At 42.8% G+C, this 22,889-nt stretch overlaps 1 gene segment (V, D, J or C); it reads right to left on the bottom strand.

Moving 5' to 3' along the window:
• Nucleotides 1–1,750: 1,750 nt before the first annotated feature.
• LOC138796539 (immunoglobulin kappa variable 6D-21-like) lies at nt 1,751–2,237 on the bottom strand. The segment is given in 2 exon segments: nt 1,751–2,058; nt 2,189–2,237. Coding segments are annotated over 2 exon segments (357 nt in total).
• Between the last annotated feature and the right edge of the window lie 20,652 nt (nt 2,238–22,889).

Genomic DNA, 22,889 nt, shown 5'->3' with positions numbered 1-22,889 from the left:
ATTACCTACCTACAACTACTGTAGACATGTCACTGGAGATGTGTTCGAGGGGGTGTACATCTCACCTAGGCTGATGCATAGTGTGAGATGGTAAGTCCAGGAGGGATCTGTTGCTCAGCAGTGATATGCTGCTGAGTTATTATTTATTTTTACCGGGCCTGGATTTACATGGAATGGCAGATAGGTTTTGGTAGTGGGACTTGCCATTCCCTTCCCCCGATCCAGTTTGGGTCTTGTGATCAGGTGTGATTTGATGAGCCTGGAAAAGGTAAAAGCTCTGCAGAGCTGCAGGTGGTCGCTCTCAGCCAGGAGTAAACAGCCAGTGTGTTTGGTGGAAGCTGCGAATGCAGCCACGGCTGTAGCAAATATACACCCTGCGGTATCCAGGCGAAAGACGCTGTGTTATAGTGTCAGATAGGTGAAGAAACCTGTTAGTAAGCGCCCAGACGGGCAAGACCTTTTTGTTTTGTTTTTGTTCTTAAAAGCACGGTGTTGCTGTGTTTCTGTTTGCTGGACTGTTTATGCTGCAAATAAACACCAAGCTCCTGTTTGATAAAGCAAAGTCTGTTGTGAACTGTGTCCAAGCACACCATCCCCCGGGAAGATCCCTACACTACCTACTTACAACTTCCTACCTACAGCTTCCCACAACTACCTACCAACAGCTACCTATAACTACCTACCTACACCTACCTACTTACAACTTCCTACCTATAGCTACCTATAACTACCTACCTACAGCTACCTTCCTACAGCTACCTACCTACAACTTCCTACCTACAGCTACCTACAACTACCTACCTATAACTACCTTCTTACAGCTACCTATAACTACCTACCTACATCTACCTATAACTACCTTCCTACAACTACCTACCTACAACTACCTTCCTACAGCTATCTACTTACACATACCTATAACTACCTTTAGCTACCTATAACTACCTTCCTACAGCTATCTACTTACACCTACCTATAACTACCTACAGCTACCTATTACTACCTTCCTACAGCTATCTACTCTGATCACAAAGCCCCCCCACCACCCACAGCCCCGATCGCTCCGCTGCAGACCGGGCTGCGAGGGGGGGAGGGGGGTGATCAGACAGCCGGGGCTGCGTGCAGGCAATCGGGGCTGTGGGGGTGTGTGATCAGACGGCCGGGGCTACGGGCGGGTTCTGGAGCGAGCATATACTTTACCTGATCCCGGCTCCGGCTTGCTGAAGACTCTGGGAACCGCCAGGTCAGGTAAAGTATATGCTCCGGCGGCCGGGGGGTTAACGGGGCGGGCTGGGGACAAACTTTTGTCTAACATTGAAAGAATAGGGCCGGGATCCGGAGCGAGTCTCGCTGCAAATACGCAGCGAGTGGACTCGCTGCGGATCCGGCAAGTGTGTTTGTCCCCTAAAGGTGCAAGCCGATCACGGTCCCTACTCCAAGACTTTTCACGTTGTCTTCTATTAATCAATGTACAATATAGAGGAGCTGCAGCTGCTGGTTGTCTCTCAGCATACCATGTGTCATACAACGATGGTAAAGCCCCTCTGGGGTCACACTGTCATTGCTTCTGCTTGCTGTATATTTCTCTATAACAGATGTATTAGAGCAGTTTACATAACATATTCCCATAGGAAAAAGATATTATTGTAAATAACCACTGAACGCTCTGTTACTTTTCTTCGCTCTCTATTACATTCTAACATAGAAATGTAATGGGGGACGAGGAAGGAGGTTTTTGTACGGCTCTGTATCACTGTACGAGAGGGAAGCTGTGATACTGCTGACAGTAATAACCTGCTGCATCCTCCTCTGTCACTCCTCTGATTGTAAGAGTGAAAGATGTTCCAGATCCAGATCCGCTGAACCTCTCTGGGATTCCTGTGAATCTCTCATCTGCTGCCTTTATAAGAAGTTTTGGAGATTTCCCCAGTTTCTGTTGGTACCAGTGTAAGCTGTAGTGTATACCAGTACTGGCTGTACATGAGATGGTGAGTGTATCTCCTGGGGACACGGCCATATAATCCGGAGTCTGAGTCATCACAATCTCTCCACAGGATCCTGAGGATTAGAAGAGACATATTCATTACTGATAAATCTCTGGATCTATTCCTAGAAATCCTGATCTGATGATGGATGCCGCTGTATAGATTTCTCTACACACAGTCCTGGAATGGTCCTAATCTCTCACCCTGAATAGAAAGGAAGATCACAGCCAGCAGATAACTGCGAGAAACCATCTTGATGTTTCTGGAGTGTCAGATAGAAACTATAAGATGTGTCAGTGTGTCCAATGAGATGTATATAGAGAGTGACAGGGGAGGTTACAGGAGCCCCCAGAGACTGTGTATGGAAATACTGGGGACATGCAAATCCTGTGGTTACACTTTCACAGTCTCTGGAGGGTTTATAGGTGTAACCAGCAGGTGACAGAATATTCTATCATATAGTGGGACCATTGGAAGACATATAATGTGCTGTATAGTCGGCCTCCCTGTCCTCCTTGTCTTTACCATGTGACATCCTCTGTGATCTCTTACTCCATTAGGCTTCCCTCATATGACTATATGCTGCTCCACAATGTTCGGCCTGTGATTGTGAACAGTCCACTGAGGACACTCCCGGTGCCACTCACTATTGTGTATTTGCCATTGTGAGCATTTGCCCCATGACTATGACATCAATAATGGCAGCACCACAACTATGGAAGATGCAGTAGTGTAAAGGGTAAGTGTATGGGGGCCTCCCGATTCTCCACAAAGAGATAATGTTGGTAAAGAGAAGGTGCAGGTGTTCTGGATTTTTACTGCTCAACCTTTTTTATTGTCAGAGGGTTAAGATGGTGAAGACTGGTGGCAGCTTACCCTTCCCCTCCCCATAGAGAACACATGAACCTTCAGCCCATGTGTATGGGGAGTCCAGGAGAGAGATGACATGGAGAATGTCTGTCTTTTCTGGACACATATTTAGGTTTATGATATATTTGATTATTATAACATAAAGGATTGCTGGCAGAGAAAGATCCCTGGTCCATCTAGTCTGTCTTTATATTATGTTCTCTCCCCCTCTCTCTCTCTCTCTCTCTCTCTCTCTCTCTCTCTCTCTCTCTCTCTCTCACTCTTTTTCTCTCTGTTTCTCATGGGTCTCACTCAACTAGAGTTTTCTTACTAGTAGTAGAGTATACTCACTTTGCCTAAGCAATAAGGGTCACTAGTGTGCCATAGCCATAGGGAAGGTGATCTGTTGTATTCTCATCCCGCTGACAATTCTTACACTCTCTATGACAGCAGAATGATAGGTAATATGTGTATACTTTCCCCAGGAACTGCAGTAAGTCACATTTTTAGCAATTTGCTATGTGATTTCCAGACGGCCTTTCACTGTCCTGTGCATGTGATATTTTTAATATGATACAATAAAAGGCTATGTTCACACAACGTATGTTTTTGTAAAACTTTGGCTGTTGTTGCCATCGGCATCAACGGCCGTACTTTGTACGAAAACATACGTTACCTTGCTTTCTATGGGATCCCGGCGAGAGCGCATACAAATAAAATACGCTCCGTCCGGGATTCCTCGCAGCGCCGCAAAGAACTGACATGTCAGTTTTCGGCGGACGCTATTCATTGAATAGTGGCTGTAGGAAACCCTGTCAGTTCACACTACGAAGCGAGCGGCTCCGGCCACTTGCTTCATAGTGTGCAGTGGCAAGTTCTGATGCGGGCGCGTGCTTATGCGCCCGCATCAGAACGCTACAGCCATATAGATCATCCGGCAGGTACTGCAGTACCGGCCGGGATGATCCTTTCAGAGACCGGCCGGGTCACGGAAAGGCCGGTCTCTAACGCCATGTGAACATGGTCTAAGCCACATTTTATTTTGAAAGATCTCCATTTGTGTCGGACTTCCAGTTCTCTTATTCTAATTGCTCACAAGCAACAGGGGAACAATCAGTTCATCTGTATCAAGCAAAATAATTACTGTGTATGAGCCTTATTTGTGCAGCCAACAATAGGGAGCATTGAGTATATTGTCTAATGCAGCAAGTACGTTGTGGTGCTCAGCAATAGGAAAACAGTCTTTTCAAAAAAAGCACAAGCCTTTGGGAATGAACAGAACAAATGTGAAAGCGGCACTCACCAACATTAATATCTTGCAAACTTTATGTAGCATCTTCCAGGGATATTGGACTGGGACAGGGAGAGACAGGCACACGGCTACAGAATGTTTTGCGGGTGAATCTTCCCGCTTCCTCTGGCCTCAAAGGGTTTGAACCAGGTGTCAGCTTCATACATTCTGAACGTATATTCTGACACCCAGTTCAAACCCTTTGCTTCTTATCCATGCTTCTCAGATCTTTCTATAAGGAGCTCCCATAAAGGGTCACATTATTACTGTACGGAATGTGTATATTATATGGCGGCATCCATGTTATTCAGACATTGATGGATATACACAGCTATATATTGATGGTAATGTATCACTGTTTCAGGTCGCCCACAGATCCTCTTTATAAATTATTTATTATAACTGTTTGTTTTAGCTTTTTCTGTCTAATATTATTTTATGTTTTCTTTGAATAAAGTAAAAAAGAATGTGGCTTCAGCCATGATATCAGCTGTTCTCAGGCTTATGACATGTCTAGTCGGCTGCGCTCATGGGGTTAACATTTTCTTGTTTGTTTTAACATTTAATATCTATATGAGGAGGAAAGGGGAAGGAGGTTTTTGTACGGCTCTGTATCACTGTGTGATAGGGTAAAATGCATATTGCATACAATAATAATCTGCTGCATCCTCCTCTCTAGACCCTTTAATAGTCAGAGTGAAATCAGTTGTAGATCCAGATCCCTGAAATCGTTCTGGGACTCCTGATGGTCGTTCACTCACTTTATACATAATACGTTTTGGAGGTTGTCCGGGTTTCTGTTGGTACCAGGCTAATGCATCATACTTCCAGTTAGGGTGAAAAACAGTCTCACTGGCCGTACATGAGATGGTGACTGTATTTCCCGGGGATGCTGAGATATAATCTGGGGTCTGGGTCATTACAAGTTGTCCATAGGATCCTAGAGAAGCAAGTCACACAGGTAACAAATATCCTATACATTGTTATATAATAAATATTACTGGCAAATATTTAGAGCCACAGCCGCATGGACCATTTCCAGTCATTTAGCATAAACTAGCCAAGGGTTAAATATCGCAGTACCTGAAATATAAAGACACAAGACACAAAGCAGATATGTCAGAGAAATCATCTTCTGAGCCGTCACAGATCATTGGGCTTCACACTGAAGGGTTTATATACAAGAAAGATTAGTCTAAAAATAAATTCCATGTAAAAATAAATTCCATGTAAATCAGATGTAAATGTGATCAAATGCATTTATAACTACAAGGGGAAAGATAGATTGATGTATAGATAGATAGATAGATAGATAGATAGATAGATAGATAGATAGATAGATAGATACTGTGGATAGGAGATAGATAAATACAGTGTTGGACTGTATGATAGTTATCCCTGCTACCATCTCACAGACATTACAGGTTCCTCTATAGGAATTATGTCTCCTCTTTCTGTAACCACAGTATCGAAACGTGATTGGGTATACTGGTATTGTGGAAAAGTAATCAGTTGTAATGTTGAAACAAGAATGTGCCTAAAAGATTCCTATAAAATAAAAATATGGCATAATAAGCATGAATTGGCGTAGTCAAGTTCAGTGGATATATTTACTATAGAGTAGATGATATATATCCCATGACTGATCCAGTAGAACAATTGTGATCAAAGCCTAAGACCTTATTCACACGTTCATTAGTTTTTCAAAACTGTAAATTATATCTGCAAAAGTCGTTCGCAATCTGCAACAAAAGTGTCCATATTGCATCCGTAATCTGTCTTTTTTGCGGGTCTGGAAAGATTGGGAAGGTGATCTTTATTTTATTGTGGAAGTTACTGACATTTCTTCTGTAAAGCTTATAAATTTGCAAAAATACAAACGCTTCCATAGACTTCTATCGGGGAATCTGTGACAGAAGTCCGGCCCATACTAGGACATTCAGTTTCCTCCTCCACTCCAAGACAGGTAAAACAGGCGCAGGTCCAAGAGGTAGTAGTGATATACAATATCACAAAATTTATTTAAAAAATTATGCCAGCAAAACAACGCATTTCGAGACCGGTGTGGTCTCTTTATCAAGTGTCTAATGAACACTTGATAAAAGAAACGGACCGGTCTCGAAATGCGTTGTGTCGATGGCATAATTCTTTTAATAAATTTTATAATATTTTATATCACTACTACTGTGGTGAGGTACTGGTGTTTGTTGTGAGCTCAGCCAGTGATGTTAGTTGTTGTGATGCCAATGCTAGTCCAGCACAAAGGTGTGATGTTGATACCTGCTTTGTTCTTTATGGCTTCCTGTGTGTTTATAAAAATATATAACAACTTTGAGTAATAGAAGTAGTAGGCTCTCTAGCGTAACTCCCCTTAAATTATCCAAGTTAATATGTATAGTCTTAGATATATATTGTTTCTGGTTATATCATAAATGAGTGATTATAATAAGTCAGAATTGTGTATAGAGATAAATAATTTTTATATTCATAAGATGATACAAATAAAAAATAAAATTAACCAGTGAAGAATAAAAGCAAAATTAAAAAACACACCTGTATCAAGATTCATAAGGCTCTATAGGCATATATATCAGTATATATCTTCATAGTATGATAATCACAGGAGTATATATATTAAAATTCTTAGTGTAAAACACATATAAAAAACATAGCAAAGCTTGAAGGATGTTTCATAAAAAAAAAAAAAAGGTATCTTTGTGTAGTATATTTCATAAACGACTATTTTTCATCAACGATTATAGCAGTACGATCTTGTCCATATGCGACTCTGCAGGGCCCTTGCAGGTCGCAGTGGTTTGTAGTCACTGTGCTTATGGTAAATATAGAACTGTTCTTCTGTTAGTTGATTTGAGATATATTATAATCACTTATTCTCGTATATGCAGAGGTAATACAGTTAAAATAGAATAAAAGCGGTGAAAGTACACCTCTCACCAGTCCCAGCTCTGTGTTTGCAGGATCTGCGGCCGCAGTTAGTGAGGAGCATGTAGCTGGATATGGAACTTCTCCTGCTTGAAGATCTACTTTGCAACATATTACTGAGGAAAGAATGGAGCATCGTTCTGAAACACGTCTAATAAGAGTTGCAACGTTATATATAGCAGAAAGACGCATTGTGCACAATATATCACCAGTCCGCACTTCAGATCTGAGCACCCAGCCACATTGGGAGAGACAATCAGACATGAAACATACCTCCTGAAGCTCCACAACTGTGAGAGACAAGATCTGTGTGTAATACTCTGGGGAGAACCTCCTGAATGAAGGATCTCTGAGCAGGAGAAGTTCCATATCCATCTACATGCTCCTCACTAACTGCGGCCACAGATCCTGCAAACACAGAGACTTGGGACTGGTGAGAGGTGTACTTTCACCGCTTTTATTCTATTTTAACTGTATTACCTCTGCATATACGAGAATAAGTGATATAATATATCTCAAATCAACTAACAGAAGAACAGTTCTATATTTACCATAAGCACAGTGACTACAAACCACTGCGACCTGCAAGGGCCCTGCAGAGTCACATATGGACAAGATCGTACTGCTATAATCGTTGATGAAAAATAGTCGTTTATGAAATATACTACACAAAGATACCTTTTTTTTTATGAAACATCCTTTAAGCTTTGCTATGTTTTTTATATGTGTTTTACACTAAGAATTTTACTATATATACTCCTGTGATTATTATACTATGAAGATATATACTGATATATATGCCTATAGAGCCTTATGAATCTTGATACAGGTGTGTTTTTACATTTTGCTTGTATTCTTCACTGGTTAATTTTATTTTTTATTTGTTTCATCTTATGAATATAAAAATTATTTATCTCTATACACAATTCTGACTTATTATAATCACTCATTTATGATATAACCAGAAACGATATATATCTAAGACTATACATATTAACTTGGATAATTTAAGGGGAGTTACGCTAGAGAGCCTACTACTTCTATTACTCATATTTGCTGGTTCTTGGTGCCAACCAAGTAGTGCACTCGCTGTACACCCCTCTTCCTAACAGTACTGTTAGGTTGAGTTCTTACACTAGAATATTTTATATAACAACTTTACTGTAAGGCTTTGCAGTTTCACAGTACACATTTCACAGAGCAGAATCTTTAACACACAAACTTGAGTGCTTGACTTAGTTCTTGAGGTAGGTGCTTAAGAAGAGTAGAAGAAGGAGTTGTAGTAGTGCTTATTGGGTAGATAGTAGAGGAGAGGAGTTTTCCAGAGAAGCCACAATCCAACGTAGCCTTGTAGTCTGCCAGAACCTTTGGTAGATATCTTTAGTGAAGTCATACTTGTACTCACGTTTAGACAATATCTGATCACCTTCTGCCCTCTGCTATCATAGAATCCCTCCCAGTAGGGTAGTACAAGCCCCGGCAGTGGTTATCTGGGTGTAGCTAGGTGTACGAGTCTTCCCAGTTATCTGCACTGTGCAGTAGGATACAAAGACCTTTGTATACTGGTAGCTTTGTCCTACTTAGGTCAGTTCCTATTTCTTCAGGATATTGGCCTGCACTTTTTTAATGTGTTCCTGGCGTAGGATAGGGTGTGCCTTGGTGACTATTCTTCCTTGTTGGTGCTTAGCATAGTGACAGTGGTAGTGTTTTTAAAAGAAGAGTTGGTCTCTAGCTGCATCTGCTCACTCTGGTAGCTCGACACAATTAACTCATCTCACTTCCTCCCGCACAGAGCTAACTACAGGGGGGGGGGAGTGTGTAGAGAGCAAGGGTAGAATAGGTAGAGAAAGAGAGAGCACCTCCTAGTGGTCAGTGCACAACACATGGTACAAACAACTTAACCCATAACTCCCTTCAGCTGTGCATAGAGAGACATATAATAAAAAGAGACACTGACACCTAGTGGGGAAACTGTAAAATACCTCATCCACCACTGGTTCTAAACCTGATAACTTTTTGACCGGTTCATGGAAACACTAACAGTGGGACACCACACTACCTCTTGGACCTGCCCATGTTTTACCTGTCTTGGAGTGGAGGAGGATACTGACTGTCTTTAATACCTGTGGAGATTAGTCAGGAGTGGTTGCGGTTCATTCACATGCTATCAGTAAGAGTTGTGCCTTACACCAGAGTGTTATGTGCTTTCTTTAACCGTTTTAGCCCTTTCTGAATTACGCTATGAAGCGCTGTCTTATATTTTGTTTTTCATACTAGGACATGTCCTATTTTTTTTTACTGCACAGATTGCGGATCCTTAAAGTGTCCCTGTCGTTACAACTTTAAAAATCTAAATCAACAGTAGATGTGATATAAAGCAAGTTTGCAATTTACATTCATTACTTTTTTTTTTAGTTATGTTTTCTGACTCTTTTTCTCTCAAGACACAGGAAACAGTCAGAAAACAGCAAGTCCTGTATATCCCAGGCCATCTGAATGCTTACAGAGAAGGCAGTCATGTGAAAGACGGATACATTGAGCCGTGACTCTCTGTACTGACTGGAATTCCTGTGCATAGTCTGTTTTTTTTCAACCAGCACAAGTCTCAAAATCTGCCTTCAGGAGACTGGACCTGGATTTCTGGTAAGTTCAGCTTTGTTTTACAACGACAGCGACACTTTTTAAACTACAGACATTGTAAATAGCCCAATAGATATCAATGTGCTCTAACTTTGTCTGTATTTGCAGATTCCACAATTACTGATACATTTATGGAACGTGTGAATAAGGCCTAATACAAGCTATGCAGCCCACCCATGTTACAGCAGCTGTGACTACTATGGGTTCCAAGTGAAGGCTCTTTGTTCGTCTTCTTGTCATGGCAGCCTGCAGTAGGGAGGTCTTACAGGGCGCTTCAGAGTCTGGTCTGTGAAAGGGGGGGAATCATAAAAGGCAGGGTATATCCAGCACCTGGACTGTCCAGCTCTTCGCCACCGCACTACTCAGTGTTTGTCTGTTGAGTTAATGAACTGTAATCTATGATGATTGTATTTGTATTGCATTATGCCCTGTAGATTATACTGTGTAATTTGTAGAATATTCTAGTTTAGTACTGACTGTCTGCGTATGACAGGTGATGTGTTTTCTTTACATTAGGTAAAGAGGGGCGACCATTAACCCTTTCCCGCACGAGGACGTAACCGTACGTCAGAGGGGCTTCTAGTATATGTGTAAAAAAAATAAAAAAAAGTGTTGTTGTCAATCAAAAGCCCCCTCCCCTAATAAAAGCCTGAATCACCCCCCTTTTCCCAGGTTATAAATAAAAATAAATAAATAAATAAACATGATCAAAAAGTCGTATATGCGCAATCAAGGTACCGATAGAAAGAACACATCATGGCGCAAAAAATGACACCTGACACAGCCCCATAGACCAAAGGATAAAGTGCTATAAGCCTGGGAATGGAGCGGTTTTAAGGAACGTATATTTGTTAACAATGGTTTGAATTTTTTATTGGCCATCACATACAAGAAAAGCTATACATATTATATATCATTGTAATCATAACGACTTGAGGAACATATATAACATGTCAGTTTTTCCATCGGACACACGGCGTAAAAACAAATCCCCCCCCCCCCCCCCAAAGAAAAATAACTGTGGTTTTTTTTTTCAATTTCACTGCGCATATAATTTTTTTCTCGTTTCGCAGCATATTTTATGCAAAAATTCAGCCTGTTATTGCAAAGTACAATTAGTGACGCAAAAAATAAGGGCTCATTTGGGTCTGTAGGTGTAAAAATGCAAGTGCTATGGCCTTTTAAGTACAAGGAGGAAAAAACGAAAACGCAAAAACGAAAATTAGCCTGAAGGAGTTAAAGGCTGGATAAAGATATAAAAAAGTGAGCACATGAGGAGGATATGAAGAGGGACTGTATTCTCACCTTATACATGGCTGAGCTCAGTGAGAATATACTGAGAGTCCAGTCTGTCCATTTACTCATAGTGATCTAGCTGGGAGAATAAAGGGTACAAGGTTTTTACCCCCCCCCCCCCCCTTCCTTTTTACAGCAACAAATTAAGATATTTGAAAGTTTTGCTTTATAGTTTATATATACACTCCCAAAACATCTATGTGTAGATCAAATAATGGTTCTCCTTCTACATGTTTTACAGTAAAAGCAGGAAGAGGAAGGAGGTTTTTGTACGGCTTTGTATCACCGTGTGAATGGATATACTTGAAGCTGCTTACAGTAATAATCTGCTGCATCTTCCTCTGTAAACCCTTTAATAGTCAGAGTGAAATAAGTTCCAGATCCGGATCCAGTGAATCTATCTGGGACTCCTGATGGTCGTTCACTCGCTTTTAGCGCTATTAGTTTTGGGGGTTTTCCTGGTTTCTGTTGCAGCCAGGATAATCTTTCATACTTAAACGTTGGATGGAACACACTCTCACTGGCCGTACATGAGATGGTGAGTGTATCTCCTGGTGACACCGCCATATAATCCGGAGTCTGAGTCAGCACATTCTCTCCATAGGCTCCTAAAAAAAAACATATAACATAATTTATAATCACTTCTTGTTCTTGTATTTTATTTTACAGAATTTGTTCCTATCAAATGTTCCATCATTTCTATAATAATCTATATAGAATTTTATCCACTCCTTCTAATGGGTGAGTGACCTTATATCTCCCATTGGTCAGATGTTACAGTACCTGGAGTGTATAGACACAGGACACACAGCAGACATGGAAGAGAAATCATCATTTCTGAGCAGTCACAGACACAGAATATAGGCCTCATAACCAGCTGCTTATAGAGAGAGAAATCTATAGGGAAATACAGTACAGGAAGCGTTATACAAAACCTATGCAAATTCTACCAACGTATCTAATAATAACAGCATAAATCTTACAGCCGTCTGTAGATCTCTATAAGAGAATGTCACTTTCTATATATAGGTCATAAGAACATGTCCTCACCCACTGACTGTACACAGTACAAAGTAACTTTTACAAACACTAGACATCGTCCACATAGTCATTTTTACAGTGATCTAATTGATTCTACATATAACTGGTTATACATGGGTCCCTACCCTAAAACTATGTGACGGACTACAAGGTGGGAGCAGAGAACACAGTGGCAAGAACTGGAAATGGAGTGAAAAGAATGCATCACTTCCTGCAGGACATACAGCAGCTGATAAGTTCTGGAAGACTTGAGATTTTATATAGAAGTAATTTACAGATTCATATAACTCTCTGAAACCAGTTGATTTAAACTATAAGGAATGCTCAGATTTGCTGTCTTTTTCTGGCTAACAGAGGAAGATTCTGATCAGGAGGCCTTCTATGTTACATCTACACTATATGCTCTAACAGCATGTATGGTCCATAGCAAAGAGCTGATGTGAGAGAAGTATGCACACACCTGGGCTTTCTTTTCCTTACTTCTCTGGCCAATCACAGCACAGCACCTACTCCTCTCTGCTATATAATATTATAGGGCTGGAGAAGGGGCACTGACTGGCATTGTTGAGGGCTGAAGATTTACACTGTACTATATGGCATGGAGAGGGGTTACTGATGTATCTGGATATTGACAGCCCTTTCCTCTTTCTCTGTCCAATTACCTCTGAGACTGGGACCTGGTCTCTTTTAAAACCCATTCACTATGCCTGATGCCTGCTATAGCATATACTTAGTGTGCCTATAGTTGCTTCCTACCCTGCTATTTGCTATTCTGATTTATTGGTTTCCTAACTTTGGCTTGTGTCCCTGACTATGTTTTTGTCTCCTGATTTGGTCTGTGTATTTGTCCTCTGTTTTTACTCTGGTTTGCCTCATTAATTCTGTTTATTGCCTAGTGACTTTGTACTGAGATCTGCCTCTCCTGGTTTGACCCTATCTTGCTGACCACCCGCCATTATATATATTTGTCCTTGTCTCGTAATTGTCTCGTATTTGTCTTGTGCGCTGTTCCACCTATATTAGGGTAGGGGATGGCTCCAAGTTGTTCCGTATCACCTAGGACACTGTTCAGGCAAGTAGGATGTGATAGCATCAGGGCTGCACTTGCACCTGTGTGTACCCAGACCAGTCCTGACACAAATAACCTATACCCATAGAAACATCAGCCGTGCCCCGTCATGAACAGTGATGTATATATTAAAGACTACCACTTAATAATAAAAAATTATTATAATATTAGCATTAAACAAATTATCCGTCCACACCATGACCTCATGCCTTCTATCAGGAAGCTTCTACCAGAAGTATGGTCTGAGGGAGGAGTCTCCCAGGTACAGTCCTATTCCAGATTAGAACCAATCACCACATGCCTTAGTTCAACCCTCTTTCCCTGGAAAGCTGGATCATTCGATTCAGTCTGGCTTTGTCCAGAAAAGTGTAAGGAAGAGTCTGCCAGCTTTGCTAGGCCTTGTGAAAGTTTTAGGCCTAGTTAGTTTCCAGTCGAAGTTAAAACCTGCTACGAGCAGGAAAACTAGAACTTGTGTGCTACTAACTCTTCATAAATCCTGCTCCAGTTTCTATCTTCATCCGAAACAGATCTGGATCGAGTTGATTCCAGCACCATGTGGAGTTCTAAGAAGTTTTAGCAAAGGCTGTCTACAAATCCACTCTAAAGATCTCGCTCCTGATTGGAAAGGGACAACTGGAAAGACAGGAGAGAGAATAGCTAAGCCAGGACTCTCCTGCAACACTTAACTCTTTGTGGGCTCATCGCCAGAGTTACTGCCTAGTAGCTTTCATTTTTAGCATACGTCCTACACTAGGGAGGCATCCACACCTTGGTTAGACAATCTGTGGGGGTCTTCTACAGAAGAATTAAACCTAATTTAACTCCACATATTTTACCTAGAAACTTTCAGACTGTAAACATCTCTACTATGGGAAACTGGCACCAAATTCCAACCATCCATGTTAGGAACTATGTACTTTGTATTAGAAGCCACTGTTTGAATTTCTGCACAGAGACTGTCAGTTACATTTACCCCTGTTTCCAAGTTAAATGTCTGGACTTTTCAATTACACACTTAACACTATGGATATACCCCCAGGCATCATACATAGGTGATCCCTGGGGTTGAACACATTCTATCTTGTACATTAGGAGGGTCTACAGGGTCAGGCAGCCAAGAATCCACATGTGAGAAATCAACACACTTGAAGGACTTCTCTTCCCAGCTGCCCCGATCCCCTCCCCTGTAAACTACACTCATTCCCTCTGGTTGATACTATAACTTTTTTTATTTTAGAAAAAATATGGCATCCCTGATAAAAACCTAAAAAAAGAAGTGTGAACAGAGTCGGAGCTGAGGCTACATTACAGCTGAGCAGTCACTGACGAAGAGAAAAACCAATAGCTAGATGTAAGTAAAAGAGGAAGAAGTTTTAGTATTTGTACGTCTCTGTATCACTGTGTGAGGGGAAAACCATAGTCGTTCTGGCAGTAATAATCTGCTGCATCTTCTTCCTTTATTCCCTGGATTGTAAGAGTAAAATCATTGCCGGCCCCGGTGGCACTGAACCTCTCTGGGATCCCGGTCTGGCGAGTGGTGGCTAAGTAGATTAGAACTTTGGGTTTTCCTTCTTTTACCTGGTACCAGTTCACTTCATATTTAGAAATAGCACTGTAATATGTACTGGAACTGGATGTACATGAGATGGTGACTGTACTCCCTGGAGATGCTGAGATATAATCCGGGGTCTGGGTCATCACAATCTCTCCACTTGTGGCTTTCACTACAAAACAGCAGATTATTATAGTATAACTAATATTATTATAAAGGACATAGCCATGTAACCATTACATAGAGAAGGCAGCACAGAATATCACATTACCTGCACAACAGAGGTAGAAGATGCACAGGTATACCAGGGACGCCATCATTGTGCTGCTGGACTGTCATAGGCTCAGATCACTGCGAATAGGAAATACTACAGATATAACAAGACATCAGCGAGGGAATAGCCAAGGATTTGCCTATGCAAAACAGATGGTTACACATGATACAGTTATAGGTGACAACATTTAGGTGGCTGGTAGTAAGAATCTTTACTGCAGTACAATGAGAAGAAATGGAATATCTCTCCATTAGTGAGAAGAGGCTGCCCCCTAGTGGTTGTAGCTGAAGTTATAAGTTTCCTCATTTTATTCATCCCCCTGCCTAGCTACAGTACATATATTACAGAGAATTACAGTATAGAACAAAGAGCGAAATAATAATTCTAAAATCTAAAAATTCCCTCACCCCACTCTATTAGATAAATTAAGCATTTATTTATTCTTTCAGATTTTTATATAATCGCCAACATATTCTGCATTGTAATACTTTGTCTTCATTGTGGCTCACAATCTAAATTCACAGTCTAGACACAAATGCCCTGGGGTTAATTTCATGGAAAGAACTACAAGCTGACATGCGGAGAACATACAGACTCCAAGCTGATGTTGTCCTTGTCACTTTAGGCTGGAAAATTAAACCTGGAAGGTGGCACAGATGGATGGAGTCCATTGTCATGGCATATCATTCAGAACTGAAGGTGAGGAACAAGTCTTAAAAGATTTGTCCAGGGAGCAGTAAAGGTATTATGCGTTCTTCTGCCTGGTGCTCCTCTCGTGCCTCAGCACATTCTGGAAGTATACTGTATACCAGCGCTTCTCAAACTTTTTCTACTGGAGCCTCACCCAACAGACCAAGGCAATGCCTGGGCCTCACCAGACTGACCAAGAGGGTGCCTGGGACTCACCATCTGTGGTGAAAGTCCATTTAAAAGCTGAAAATAATGCTAGGGCTAGCTTCCATCCCTCTCCCAAGCTCTATATACTAATAAATTAAGTACAAAATGAATGACTGATGTTGCTAAAATGGAGATTTTGCAAACAGCAAAAGGACTGTGCAGATCATAATTACTTTTGTGAAAACTGGCTCCCTAGCTAAGCCTCACCAACAACTAGGGGATGCCTCACTGGTGAGGCCCACCTCACAGTTTAAGAAGCACTGCTGTATACTGTACCTCCTGAGTAGAGTGTGATGTCCCACCACAGGTGTTGGTAGTTTGAATACCCCTTGCAAAATCCTGTAACTGAAAAGTGAAGTGGTAATGAAGTCATCTATAAGTTTTGCCACCAGATGTAAGTAGTATGTGTATTCCTGTATGTATGTTGCACAGCTGTAGTCGCGTAAGGGTTATTGTTTTGTTTGTAATCTGCACACCAATGAGAGCTACTCTTCTCTTTCACCTATCTCTAGCCTTCTTTCTCCTTGCACTCTCTTCTCCACCACTCACAGGAGCTGTTACACACCCTGTAGGAAGTTGTCACATAGGGAGAGGAAGTGTAGACACACCTAGTGAGTCCAGAGTAGTCTAGTCTGGAGTGCGGTAGTAGACAGACGCTTATGGAAAACACAGAGACTTTCTTCTTTAAAGCACTGTTTCTACCTAAGATGTAGTGCTGAACACTACAGAGAGGACAATTCAGGGATCACCCCAACCCAGGCCGTGAACATCCTAAACACAGTGCAGGACAGTATCCCAAAAGCTAGAGGAACTGATCCGGATAGAGCAAAGCAACTAAGAGCCAACATACTCTATCTCGCAACCCAGATGACACCGGATAACTTCGGGCACTTTGCTCAACTCAGGTAATAAGGTCTTGGGTTTGTGTCTTCCTGGTAGGATGGGTAAATCGACACTGCAGGGCAAAAGGGGGTATAGCGACAAAGGTCGAAACAAGGGCACAAGTATTTTTCTTCTTCTCAAGTATTCTTTTCAAGTATTTCACTTCTTCTAAAGTTGCGGCAGAGCACATTACTAAATTGAGTTGGGACTCTCGCGACCTACTCCTCTCCACTCCTCTGAACTCTCTCTACTCTTCTCAGCATGCAACCAAGCCAGCACTGCTATTCCGCTTCTACCTCAACAGTTCTTGGTACAGATTTAGTCAAGTCAAGATTGTATTATACTGTTCACTTGTATCACAGAAGATTCTTAAGTAAAAAAATATATATTTTTTTTATTTTACCGGGTTATTGTACTAGCACCTACACATAAGCTACACCATCCTTGGGTCATCTCCTTTTTCTGTGGGTGGCGGTACCAACAGTCCGGGTGGGTCACATCTCCACTCCAGACCACTGTGATAAGCACCTAAGGGACCCATCACAACCCGGTAGGTCACCGACCATTGGGGAAGGGTATAGCCAGTTCGAAAGACTAAAAACCATACCTGTGTGTTAAGTCAGCACTGGCGTCACTACAACCTACCATCTGGCTGAGCTATATTCCACCAACCAACCACCACAGTAGTGGCATCACACAGTACCATCTAGCAAGTGACTGGTCGCAGCTGCTTCAACACCACGTGGCGGCTAACCACAAGAGGGATCAGGAGCCAAGTCATTATTAAATCTATGTTATCCATATGACCTAACAGAAAGACATCGCCTTCATAGGACAACAGTATAAATCTCCTTGTCTGCTGGGTCACATGATTTAAAAGACACTGTGTTATAACACAGGCTCACCTCCTGGCCAGCAGGGGGAGCTGCTTCAAGGGCATACAGCAACTATGAGGGAAGCCTGGACCCAGAGTAGAAGGGGAGGTCCATAGTCCAGGAATCGGGAAGGGTTGCTGTGTTAGCTGTGCACACGTGCTGTGGAAGCAGTGAGATCTGTCAGAAAAAAGGGTTAAACCAGGCTGCAAGGTGCAGCTCAAGATACCTGCAAACAGCAGCTATAGACAACAGGCAGAACATGTGGCACAGATCCGGGGAGGACAAGAGGTCCAGCACCGACCACAAGTAGTTCCCCCGTTGTACAGCTGGATCGCAACCAGTGTGTGGGGCCTCAGTGCAGCTCAGTACAGGGGAGCGTATGGTCCAGCTTAAAGGAAAGGAAAGGTTTCCGTCCCAGGTTGTCATTACCTGGGACCTGGTGCATACTGTATTCCTGGGAGACGGTGGGTGAAGGAGAGTGAGACCCCCTTTAAACAGGTGTGCAGCCGAAGACAGGGTTAAATAACAAACAGGAATTACTTCTGTTATTGTTGTTAAGAGAGGGAGGGTGAGTACGGATACAGCCTAGTGGCAGCTTATACATGACAAGGTGGGCAGTAGGGGGTTAATAGTTTTAGAGTCAGAGACAGGACAAGGGGTTATTGGGAGCCTGGGGGAGGGGAGCAGTCAGGACATTAGATAGCGAGTAGGAGCCTATTGGAGTGGGACTTTTAGCTTGGGGGAGGTGAAAGCTGCAGGGGTAGATAGGGTAACAGGGGGAGGGCTTACTGGGGTCTATCTTGTACTGCTCTTGTAGGGCCATCTGTGACCTCCCCTGAGTATGAGATTGGAGGAGGTTGGGGCAGGTTCAATATATCCCCATAATCTACAATACCCTGGTCATGTATTTAGCTGTTCATATTACCAGGTCCTAAGTAAAGTTACATTATTTACAAGCTGGTATCTGTCCCTATTACTGCACGTATCCAGTACATAACAACAGGATGAGAAGGAACATTTTTGGTAAGAACCTATATATTATATAATTCTACTGTGTAATAACTGGAGTTGTGGATCCACTGAACCGTCACTAGCGATGGCACTAATCTCACCAGGGAGCGGAGTCTAAGGGATGCTGGTTTTCACCAGAGCCCGCCGCAAGGTCGCTACCCCTGGCTTGGTTGCTAGTGACAGCAGGTGAGGCGTGGCAGGAGCAGTAGGCAGGAGATAGTGCAGGCAGAGGATTGTAGACGTGCTCGCAGGTGGCAGACAGTACTCAGGAACAATAGGAAGGCAGCGGACAGGGACTAGGGACCGGGTCAGCGGACAAGAACAAGGAACAAGGACTGAGGTCAGGAACAACAGGGAGCTGGGCCAAACGCTATGGGAAGCATGTAGAGGCTCCAACACCTGTGGTGGGGCAGGGCTGGAATTTATAGGAGAGTGTGTGAGCAGCAACCAATTAGGGGTGACTCTGAGACAGCCGTCACGTGCGCGCGCTGGCTGGCGCAGTGACGGACAGGAGCGGGGTGAGGTGAGGCGCCCCCAGGGGCCGAAGTGGCAGCAGCGCCGGGTCCCTGCATGTGGACACCGGCGGCTGCAGGACAGGGTAAAGGGGGGTGCGGCAGTCCAGAGCGCGGGACGCCGCCGCAGCCCTGACATACGGACACAAGACATCACCAGAAGTCTTTATTATGGCGGACCCAACTTTGCGGCACAGATCACTATCTTTAATGTAATGCTGTGGTATTTTAGCACATACATTCTGTACATACCGGAGAGGCTTTTCCTCACTACCCGAGCATGAGGCCACCTTGTTGTGGTGGGGTGGTTTGCACTGTTTTCAGGTGGTAACCAAGAGCCTCATTATTTTTGTGGGAGTTTTTTTAGCAGTTGGGGAGGGGGGGGGCTGCCTTTAACTATTTTCATGTCTGTATCTTGCCATTGCAGTGAGCTATTTCATTTTTCTATGTTTTTGTGTTTTTCCTCACTCCACCTTATGTAGAAATCACAGATAGGACTATAATAACATAATAACTTTTATGTTACCGTCAGTAGAAATCTCTGTTTCTCCTAATAGTGAGAAGAGTGCGTTCTCTAGTGGTTCTAGCTGAACTTATAGGTCCCTGTGTTATTAAAAGACTATTCCAGGCAGGGGAATTTTTGCCAGAACTGTAGAGGAGGATAAAAAAAATAACCGCTTACCAATGCTCCAGTCCCTGGCTGCTTCCTGGTTAGAGAGGTTCTGATTGGCAACGCTGGTATACACTCTCCCCAATTTAAAGAAAATATACCCATCCCTGTGCCCCCGTAATGCCGCTTTCACTGCTCTTGTTTAGCTGCCGCATCTCATTTTCTTTCAGCTTCCTGGTATATCACAGCCCTGGCTCCTACTGCTGTAACATCACGGTCCGATGATGGCTTGCTCACTCAGCCAGTCAGTGACTGCAGGGGTGCCCCGCCCCAGTCACTGATTGGCTGAGCAGGCAGTCCATTAGCCGGTTATGTCACGCTACAGCTGCAGGAGGCTGGTGGCTGTCAGAGATCGGTAAGGCAGCACTATGGGGATAGGTAAGTATTCTCTAAATATTATGTTCCTGCACCCCCCTGTCTGCCTGTGATATTTTATTTTCATGGGACTTCTCCTTTAATGCTGCCTATATGTATTGCAAAGAATTACAGCAAAAATGGAAAACAGGATAAAATCTAAAAAGTAACAAAAGATCCATTTAAATAGACAGGAAGCTGGATAACAGGAAAGTGAGTAAATGCGATACATGGAGGTAGAGCTATGATTCCAGGAAAGTTTTACAAACAGATCTGATGATAATTGCAATTTTCAGAGAAATCCCTGCAGGCCTATGGTTGGTCATATTGCAGCACATTTATCAAGATGCACCCCAGGCATACGCAACAGAAAATGGGCAGATTCACCCTTTTCTTACGGCATATGTCAGCCTTATTGCCTGCTCACCTGATAGGCATGCAAAGAGGTGCAGCAAGGAGGGGAAGAGGCATGGCCTCATCCTGCGCATGATTTATCATGATTTATGGACGCTCACAGGGGCACCCAGATTCACTAAGAGGCAACTTTTATCTAAGACTGGCGTATGAGTATGTCTATGTAATGTATGTTATACTGTACTACACATGCCTTTGATATTTGCCGTTGTATATTTGTGGTGTCCCACCACTGGTGTTGCTATTGGTTACACCCTTCGCAAAAGCCAGTACTTTTAAGTGTAAGTGGTAATGTAGCAGTACCAGAATTTTACTACTAGATTTCATTGTTATAAGTGTTCATATCCAGATAACCAGGTGTAGTAACTAAAGGGTTATTGATTTGCTTATGTAGCACATGGGTCTGTACACCAATGAAAGTTCTTTCTTCTCTTAACCTATCATCTCTCTCTTTACTTCTTTACACGCACTCCTCACTCACGCACTCACAGCACAGTTTACACATGCTGTAGGAAGGAAGTCACATGGGTAGAGGAAGTGTAGGGTCTTTTACTTTGGATTCTGTAGAGGAAAGACGCAAGCTAGGACACTCCCTACAGTAGTCAAGTTGGGCCCTGGCTCCTGCCAGGTCCCCAGTCTAAGCTGTGGTCTAGACGTTCGACAGAGCACATGTATCTAGACACAGTTTCTCTTCAAGTAACCGTATTCCACACTATGCAGTGTTAAACTACTACTAGCGACAACAAGTCAGGGACCATCCTAACCCACGGCATGGACAAGCAACCTAGTCAGCATGGCTGTGTCACTCCTTCTACTCTCAGTACAGATCTGGTTTATCAAGTGTAAAGTAACTTATCTGCATCAAGTATCTTTACAGTAAATAAGATTATATTTATTTTAACGGGACTCTGTGGTTCTTCACTAAGCACCGACACAGTAATCACACTTCTTTGGGTCATCTCCTCTTTCTGTGGGTGGCAATAATCCGGGTGGGTCACTACTCCACTCCGGACCACCGTTGCCCAAGGGACCCCGCAACAGCCCGGCAGGTCACTGTCCACAGGGTAACAAGGTATAGCCAGCACGCTAAAAAAATAAAAGCAGGTGTGCCAGCATACCTGTGTGCCCAATCGGCACTGGCGTCACAACAGAACACAGGGCAGGGCTATACCGTGGCCAACCACTACATCAGTGGAGTCACGCTGTACCAGCTAACCTTTGACCGGCCATCTGTCACTGCTCACCGGCAGGACAGTCTCAACCAACCAAGAACAATCCACATATTGACTAAGCAATGTTTTATGTAATTGAGCCTGTCACGCTGATTAAATTCACCTCCCTTATGCTACGTTTACACGGAACGATAATTCGCCCGATCGTACGATTAACAATGTGGGAGTAACGTGTGTTTTTTTTTCATAACGATCAGCGTTTAGACGGTACAATATATCGTACAGAAATTCGTTTTGCGATCGCTTAGAGCCTATCTCACACATTGGTTAAATCGGCGAATGACTGTTCACATGGAACGATCTACGATTTTTTTGCGAACGATCAACGACGATTTGAGAACCTGCTGTAAGATCAATCGTTGATCGTTCGCTGCATTTACACATACGATTATCGTTTGAATTTGACCATTATCGTGCAAATTCGCACGATAATCGTTCCGTGTAAACGCAGCATAATTTCCTCCCATGAGCTAGAGTTATCAGCCCCTCTATGGATCAAATATCTTGACAAACTGCTCCCTAATTCCTTCTTCTTTGTGTCTTTCCAGGACCTGAAGACTGCCCCTCATGTCTCTTGAATTATTTTAGGTATTGGCTGAATTCTATAATCTGTACATTTCTCTAGTCTCTTTGACAGATCATTCCAGAAGTGACAGACAGACTATTCCTAGTTTATCTGTTAATGTTCGGGAAGATGTAACTGGTAGAGTATCGAATATCGAGTTAAGTAGACCCCGATACTTGACTATTCGACCACTTGGAGGTCACCAAGTCCACAATGACACCTGAGGAAATCATGCCAACACCACTGCAATGCATATAGAACAGCAGGGGAAGCATGCCTGGGTGCATCTACCGTGCCAAAGTCGCAGCATTACGACACTATTACAGTCTATCAACTATATACTCCAAACACAATATAACCTCTATGTAAAGTTGAAAAAACACCAGGAAGCCTTTCTTCCTCTACATTATCATGGTCACATTGCCTATGACAACTACAGAAGGCATAAGCAAGGGGGAAATCAAACAGCACCCACCTCTAACTGTCATTGTGTGTGTGTATGTGATGCAGTCAGACACGTCCTCTTTAAAGGGGTTG

The sequence above is a fragment of the Dendropsophus ebraccatus genome, chromosome 7, assembly GCF_027789765.1.
Source record: "Dendropsophus ebraccatus isolate aDenEbr1 chromosome 7, aDenEbr1.pat, whole genome shotgun sequence".
In the NCBI taxonomy this organism is placed as follows: Eukaryota; Metazoa; Chordata; class Amphibia; order Anura; family Hylidae; genus Dendropsophus; species Dendropsophus ebraccatus.
The sequence above is the reverse complement of the archived record's forward strand: the minus strand, read 5'-3'. Positions and strand labels throughout refer to the sequence as shown.